General features: G+C 46.2%; 1 protein-coding gene across 1 annotated transcript in view; it reads left to right on the top strand.

Annotated features, from left to right (window-relative positions):
* Positions 1-8,507, top strand: part of LOC108786178 (short-chain dehydrogenase reductase 5-like) — a 50,973-nt gene that overhangs the window by 36,382 nt on the left and 6,084 nt on the right. The window contains exon 8 of the mRNA XM_018555422.1: positions 1,298-1,415. Within this exon, the coding sequence (XP_018410924.1) occupies positions 1,298-1,415 (118 nt within the window). The remainder of the gene's footprint in view (positions 1-1,297; positions 1,416-8,507) is intronic.

An 8,507-nucleotide genomic window follows, 5' to 3' on the forward strand; every position in this document is an offset into this window, starting at 1 on the left:
ATTTGTGCAAATGTAATAGGGGCTTCCTCCATGCTCTGCCAGTTCAGATGCAGCTCATGCCTTCCCGGTTTGAGGCAGCCTAAACCCATTCCCGGCATGGCCAGTAACAGGATCACAGGATTTCAGTTCCGCTTTAATCTAACTTCTATTAAACCCAACAGGGCTCTTGGCAGGTCTGCAATCTTCTGTCACGTGACTTTGTTCTCTGCAACCTCCCTCAACTCCCTCTTTACCTATGCACGGAGAAGGAGCCTCCTGCTCCTGAATAGGAAAAGAATAAAGCTTAGAGGGAGGGCAGTACACAATCCAATGAACATGAAGGCTTTGATACTGGACCCTTTGGAAGACGAGGGTATCGGAAACCATAGGGGTTTAACTAGCAGGACAGTCAGATGCAGAAGATGGAGGCAGGTGGAAAAGTAGGAGGTAATGAGGTCACCATCACACCGAGGTCCAATTCATCGATTTGAGCATTTGCTTGTGACACTATCAGGGCAGTTCACAAAAGGGTGAAGAGTTTGGAGAAGGCCGGGGAAGTGAACAATCTAGGACAACATAGATGGAAACTGGCCTGGAAAGTGAGCTGAATCGGAGAATTTTTCCAAATCAGCTATGTTGTCCTAGATGTTTTCACTTCTGCCTTCTTCAAACTCTTCACCCTTTTGTGAACAGCCCTGATAGTGTCACAAGCAAATGCTCAGATCGATGAATTGGACCTTGGTGTGCTGGTGACCTCATTACCTCCTTTAGTCTTACGGTGCCACCCATTTCAGCACCCATTTAAGCTACACCTAAGGATATACAGTATCAGTTTGGAGTGCGATGGGATATCTCTAAGGTCCCGTTCACATTGAGCGATTCATCGCGCGGTCATTCCCGCGATATCGCGACAATTTACCGCGCAATATCGCTCTCCAATGCTTCTCAATGGGGCAAAGGGTCCTGCTGTCGCGGGTCGTGCGTCGCTACAGCAGGACCCTTTTTGGAGCGGATTTAGCCGCCATTCAAGCTTGCTCAATGCAAGCATTTGCGCGATATCGCGCGACATCGCGCAAAATGCAAATCGCGCGACAAACGTGCGATTTGCGAACCGCTCAATGTGAACGGGGCCTTAAGGTGGAAAAGTAGATCCACTCAGGGTGGGTGCCAATGTCAGCTCAAAAAAAGCAATAAATATTAATATGTGACTGCGGCATACTTTTGAACGAGCCGTTTATATGCTGTGGGAGAGATTGTATCCATGTAGAATAACGGTCAGTGTTATAAGGTCTCGCACTGTCTTCTTTTTTTTTTGCAGTTCCTCACCCCCAGAAGCAGTTAGCCTATAACACCTCAAAAGCCGGTGTGGTGAAATTAACACAGACGCTGGGAACGGAATGGATTGACAGAGGAGTGAGGGTCAACTGCATCTCCCCGTAAGTGCCTGTCACAATAACGTGTTCTTATTCCTTACTTTCACTATTATATAAATTACAGTTTTTCATATTCTGATGTGCGCAAAGTGACTGTAAAATGACAGATTTGCTGCCTGAAAGCTTTACGGCTGAACTCCAGGCAAACAGCTAAATGCACAGATGAAATACATAAATGGGAGCTGTTTTACCTGACAAATAATTTTTATATTTCTGTTCATCCGGTATTTAGATTTACACAGCTTTGCCACACAGCGCAGCCCTGTTGGGCAGGGTAGGAGACACATTTTTTTACCTGCTGCAATAAAATTTTTAGGTTTTGCCCCTTCTCCAGTCTGTGACTGGACAGTGAGAGGCGAAGCAGCAGACTGATGAGCTAATCTCTCAGTCAATGCTTTCTCCTCCTAGCAACATGCTCCTTGCTAGCACATGAGCACTGCAACCCAAATCACTGGCTCCTGATGTGGCTTTTCTCCCAGTCTGAGATCTGGTGTCAGGGACTGCAAGAGGCCGATACCAGATCAAGTTCAGTTCAGGTATTTGCAATGCTTCTCTTTAAACAAAAATACATTTGACGGCTAAGTCCAGTTTTCCAAGGGAATTTGGAAAAACGGAATCAACCCCTTCAATCTAGCCCCCATCTCCCCCTCTCCCCGCTATACTTACCTTTCGGCAAACGCTCCTTCCCCTCCGCCTGTACAGGTGTACTATCCGTACCCCGTACTGCTGTGTAGCACAGCCCTGCGCTATGGATTTTGAATTTTGCTTGCAAATGGTGAGCACTTATTGGTTAGCACAGTCATTTGACCACGCTGACCAGTGTGTGCTCCCCAATGAGAAGCGCTTCTGACTGCACTGACCAATGACAAGCGCTTCTTGCTAAGAAGTGCTTCTCATTGGCCAATGCGGTCAAGTGACTGTGCTGACCAATGAGAAAAAAATAAAAATCCATAGCCCAGGGCTGCGCTACATGGCAGTACGGAGTATGCATAGTACAACCGTACTGGCGAAGGGGTAGAAGCATTTTCCGGAGACAGGGGGCCAGATTAGATGGGGTAATTCCATTTTCCCACATTCACTTGGGAAAGTGGACTTACCCTTTAATAATGTATTAATGAATACAGAACTGCACAGGGGCATCCTGAGCCTGGGTGTCACCCGGAGAGGAATACCGCGTGACACCCCGACGTGATGTTATCGCGCATGACTTCACCACGCACGTGCGCTATGATGTCATCGCGCATGCACGGCGATCCCATTGATACCTGCCGGCAGCCATCTTGGTTCACCCGGCAGAATAAGGTATGCTGCCGGGTCCCCTCCTCTCTCCTGATACTGTCAGGCTCTCGTTCCATGACTGAGTGCCTGACTTTTAAGAGGGGGTGACACCAAAATGACTGTCAGTCATTTTGGTGTCACCCCTCCAATGGTGTCACCCGGGTGCGGGCCGCACCCCCCTAGTGACGCCACTGGCACTGCATTCATTCTTATCTTTTATATCTGCCTAGAGTTCAGCTTTAATAAAACATTTTAAATGGATAGCCTGCCCAAAATTGATATCTCAGGTTTTGCTAGATATCAAGGGGTTGAATTGGTGAATATGTGCTAGGAGAGTGAGGCTGCGAAGTCAGCAGCAGAATCCCAAAATAACAGTGATCTACTACTGCATTGAGAGGCTGGCCAGTCTTTGTTTTTATGACGTCCCATCCTTTCCAGTATTAACGCAATGCGGAAACATAGAGGGGAATTTATCAAAAGTTGAGCAGACAAAATCTGGAGCAGATGTGCATGACAAGCAATACGATTGTTTCTTTCATTTTCAAATCTTAACTGAATAAACTGAAGAGAGAAGCTGATTGGTTGCTGTGGGCGACTGCTCCTGATTTTGTCTGCTCCACTTTTGATAAATTCCCTCCATTGTGTTTACAGTGATCTGCTCCAGTTGCTCCTATGGAGCGCTGTGTGGCAGGATCATCCCAGCAGCAGGACGTGTTTAATGAAGGAGAACTGGCTCAAATGTACCAGAGAAAAAGAGTACAGGCATGCGTTTTACTACAAGAACAAAATGTAATATTGGCAACAATTTTAAATAGCAAGACTAGGCCCAAACTTACTAGAGACAAAAAGCACAGGCTGGGGCTATACTACAAGAAATAAGATACTGCAGAGGATACAGCAGTGTAAAATTGGTATAATAGACCTAAGTGGTGTCATTTTTATTTTCACTATGGAGTGGGGGATGCAGTGACTGTGACTGATAGTATTTGAGGTGGTTTAGGCGCACACTGTTCTGGCACTCAGTTTAACTTCCTTCAAACAATGCAGCTGCTTCCTGTGAACAAAAGAGGAACTTCAAGAACAGATGGTCGGTAGCAAGTAAATACCGCACTGTGAGCACCCTACACTTACGAAAAGTTCTAATAACATAAAATAATAATACAAAAAAAAAAAATGAAAACTCCAAAGTAATATCCTCTCCTAAAACAATAGCCCACTTTTTTTTTAGAGAGCAAAGCGTTGCTGCACAAAAAGCAGTTCAACCTCAAATAAATGAAAACCCCAACATACTATCTGAAACAAAAGCCCATTATTTTAAGAAAAGGTTTGTATAAATGGTTGTAAAAAAATTCTGCTGGGCAAATCTGCACATACATTCCCTGGAACCGCAAATCTAAAACCCATAGGATTAGCCTTGGACCCACGATAGCAAGGTAGTGGCGAACCCGAACTTCATCTCTATATTGGACAAACAGTTCTTCCTCTAGGATTGATCGGCAAGGGGATTTCTGTCAAGTTCGTGGTGTGTCCACAGACATGCATTCATTCCGCAAAGCAACTATGACCACATCATATCAATGAGTAGTGTCTGTTCTCTACAAGGCCTGCTCTTGATTGCAGAGGGCCTTAATAGTCTATCATTATTGTTATGGTGCTGTAGCCAGGGTGAAAAGTAGCTCCCCCCTTTGTACCCTTGGGATTTCCATTGTTGGCTCTTGAATGCAGGGGCCCTTGCAGTCTATCATTAATGTTATGGTGCTGTAGCTAGTGTGGCATATAGCTCCACCCTTTGCACCCCTGAGGTTTCCCTTGCTCTTGAATGCAGAGCCCCTAATAGACTATCATTATTGTTTTTGAGTTGGTGCTGTAGCCAGGGTGGCATGAAGCTGCACCCTTGGGTTTTCCTTTGGTGGCTCTTGAATGCAGAGGCCCTAACAGTCTATGGTTATTGTTATGGTGCTGTAGCCAGAATGGCATGTAGCTCCATCCTTTGCACCACTGGTATTTCCATTGGTGGCTCTTAAACACAAAAGCCCTAATAGTCTATCAATATTGGTAGATTGCTGTAGCTAGGATGGCATGTAGCTCCACTCTTTGCACGCTTGGGGTTTCTATTGGCCATGGGCCTAGTTGCTTTCCTTTATTGTTAGCGTCCCTCCCTTAGGCTACCCATGAACAATAGATCAGATAGAGGCATGATCCGATGACACTCAGGATAGTAGATCTTCAGCACTGCCGACCTTGCAAACTTGTGGAGGGTGGAGAAGAGTTCAAGCAGATACTGCTGGCACTGGGAGATTAGTAGCTATTGGGATGAGTTCCCAATACTTCTCCTAGGGCTCTCAGTCCGTGGGCCGTTGGGTAAAATCATGACCAAGGATGGCTGAAGCTGCCATTTTGTGGGCTGCATCAGCTCACTTTCAAATTCAGAGCTATAGCCTTTCTTGTAGATAAAACCTAAGACGAGATTAGGAATCCTAATTACTAGGCCGTGCGTGGCTCCTTACTTCTTCGAAGAAAGGTCTTCGTTTTTTTTCTCAAAATGAAATTCTGGCGTGGGAAAGACATCGCTAATAGGTTGTTAGCGCAGCACAGTCAATACACCAGCACATTAGTACGCTGGCAATCGCTGTGGATAACCTGGAAAGGCTTCAAATGAGTCTTGCCTGCGAAGATGCACAGTGGCATTCCTCCAAAGAGAAGAATATACAACCAAGGAATTTCTTCACTCTTTCAGCAGCCAAAGATGCCTTTCTTATAATCAATCACCGAAACAATAATAGGGGAAATATTCTGTCCAATGGAGACACTTGTTGCAGTGACTGTCACTCCCGATGAGTCCATGTGACAAGAAGTGAATGGAAACCTTCCCAATTGGGCACAAATGGCAACAAAGTCCGACAGTGGTTTAAATCCATCAGTCAGGGCCGTCCATATAATGAGGCTGTTGCCTTGGGCGGCATCCTTTCGGGTCACGTGGAGGAAGGGGGGGCATCAGGTTTGCCTGCCGTCCCCTTTCCTGCCAGAGCGTCCTAGGTTGATAAGAGCTCTTGCCGACATCCCTATCATCCTAGGTTGATAAGAGCATCCTGTGACACTCTTGCCGACATCCCGTGCTATGTCAGTGATTTGGGCAGGATGCTGGAGGTGAAAAAAATCCCCCCGGTCTCATGCAGCTGTAGGGCTCTCAGTCCATGACTGAGTGGCTGACTTTTCAGAGGGGGTGACACCAAGTGACTGTCAGTCAGAAGATGCTGATAGGAGAAGAGAGCAGAATGACAAAGAGATGAGCTCATCAGTCTGCTGCTTCTCCTTTCACTATCCAGTCACAGGCTAAGAGTGGGAAAGAAAACGTGTAAGTGAAAGGGAAAACTGCAGGAGAAAACATTCAGGTCTCTTGCCTTGCCAGACAGGGCTGTGCTATGTGGCAGAGCAGAGTAAATGTCAAAACTAGATGGACAGGACCACAAATCCATTGGCAGGTAAAACAGCTCCTTTATGTGTATTCCATCTGCGTGTTTAGCCGTTTGACTGGAGTTCAGCTTTAAGCCGCAGGTGACACCGATCACAGAACGCATCTAGCTGTCGGATCTTTTTGTTACAATCCCGAAAAAAAAAAAAAATTGCTAGCTTTCCAGACAAGAGCTTTCACCGTAAAATAAAGCCTTCCTAGGGGAGCTCACAATCGACTTGTCGTTGACATTGACTCTGTGACATGACATTGTGGGGATGATCAGTGAAGCGGGAAGCAGGTTTTGTACTGATCCATTGAAATGATGTGTGGATGAGGCCAAAAAATTCTCTTTGGCCTATTAAGCTTTAAATTGGCTTGCAAATGAAAATGAATGTGGATTTTTCAGAGTGACATTTGGGAGGATTCAGATTCATTGTGCCGTGGGAGACAAAGAACAAAACATAAAGCAAGGATGATTTAAAGACATTTAAAGAAGACATTAAAAGAAAAAAGATTTTAGAGAGAACCTGTCCATGAGCCCCCCTCCGCTGCTGATTGACAGGCCACCACCACCCCATCCCACCCCTTCCCGCATGTCTGGGAGAAGTACATAGCAGAGGCATCCCCAGGTGGGGTGTCACCCAGTGTGGCCGCCGGGTATCACCCCCTGGGACATAATCACACATGGCATGAGGCCATCGTGTACACGTGTGACATCATCACGCACACGCCTAATGATGTCACGTACACCTAACTGCCAGCGGCCATATTGCTGATGGATGCTGGCAAAGAGAGCAGGGGACGGGATAGGGTTGCCACCTCTCCAGGATTCACCCGTCTGGATATTGAATGCTGTGTCCGGATTTCATGGCAACAGAAACCCGGACACAAGGTGTCAGGCAGACAGGGGCAACCAAAATTAAGATAGGGGCTACTGGCCCCCCACTAAAAATAGTCTCAACTGTGATATTTACATATGAACATGCTCCGACTCATCTAGCAAAAAAATGTCCGCACATCTTCTTTCGCTTGAAGAAGAAGTGGCAATCCTAGGATGGGAGGGGTTATCATCTTGTGGGATAAGGTATGCCGCCGGGTCCCCTCCTCTCTCGTGCAGCTGTCTGGCTCTCGGTCCATGAGTGCCTGACTTTTCCGAGGTGATGACACCAAAATGACAATTAGTCATTTTGGCATCAACCCTTATGATGGTGTCACCCAGTGCGGGCCGTACCCCCAGCAACCCCCTAGTGACGCCACTGGTGCATAGGCTGACCTCCTTCTTAAAATGCTGGTTGTCTGGTTGTCATATAAAACCAAAGCCTTTAGTGCTTTCTGAGTCTCTAAACCCAGTACAAGGGTGCAAATTAGGAGTTTAGAACGAATGTGCGGCATAGCTAAGGGGTCAGAAGGTTCTGAAGCCAGAGACAGCCAGGCAATTTGCAATTTCAAAACTAGAACTTGATTTATCTGCTAAAAGGTTTGTGTTTCTGTCCATCCAATTTCTGAGAGTTACAAAGCTCTGCTGGCAGGGCAGGAGACCTGTTTTGTCTCTGTTGTAGTTCAGGAACTCTTCCTGTGACTGGATAGTGAAAGGAGAAGCAGCAGACTGATGGGCTTATCTCTCAGTCACTCTGCTTTCTTTCCCTATCAGCATGTTCCTTGCACTGAAGCACAGCTGATTGGCTCCTTGTGCTGCGTCTTCCTTTTCCAGTCTGAGCTTGGCTGTACAGAGACTGCAAAAGGCTGATACCAAGTACTTACACTACATGTGTTTAAAAATAACAATTATAGATGTATTGATGAATACAGAACTGCATGCATTTGTGTCTTTGATGCCTGCCTGGAGAAGCCATTGATTTTCAGTTGGATTTCAGCTTACTAAAAGCTGGAAGTCTGGAGTTCCTGATTAGTGTATCAAATATCGGGCATCCTGGGCAGGGAAATCTTTCCCGGTTTTCAGGAGGGGACATGTGGACGCAATTTCCACCTCTCGTTTCATCTCTTAACCCTTTCATGCCCCCTATTTATAGATTATTGTTTTTGGATAATGTGCTCCATGCATACATTCAGTTGTAGAACTGGAAGTGCTCCCTCCCTCATGTTCACTCCCACCTCTAAAACCAGCTGCTGGTTATATAAATGATCAATACCTTAACCATGTGATGTGATCAGCAAGGCCTTATTCTTAACACATTTATGGTGTTTACAAACAAACCTGCCAGATGGAGAGAGACACTGTGACAGCTGAAACCTAGCGGCTGCAGCTGTCACTTTGCAACACAGTGTGTAGAAACCCCCCCCCCCCTCCCCCCCCCACAATCACATCAGTCTCTGTACAGAGGAGCTTACACTCTAATGTCCCC

The sequence above is a fragment of the Nanorana parkeri genome, unplaced genomic scaffold, assembly GCF_000935625.1.
Source record: "Nanorana parkeri isolate BGI_ZX_2015 unplaced genomic scaffold, ASM93562v1 scaffold196, whole genome shotgun sequence".
Lineage (NCBI taxonomy): Eukaryota > Metazoa > Chordata > Amphibia > Anura > Dicroglossidae > Nanorana > Nanorana parkeri.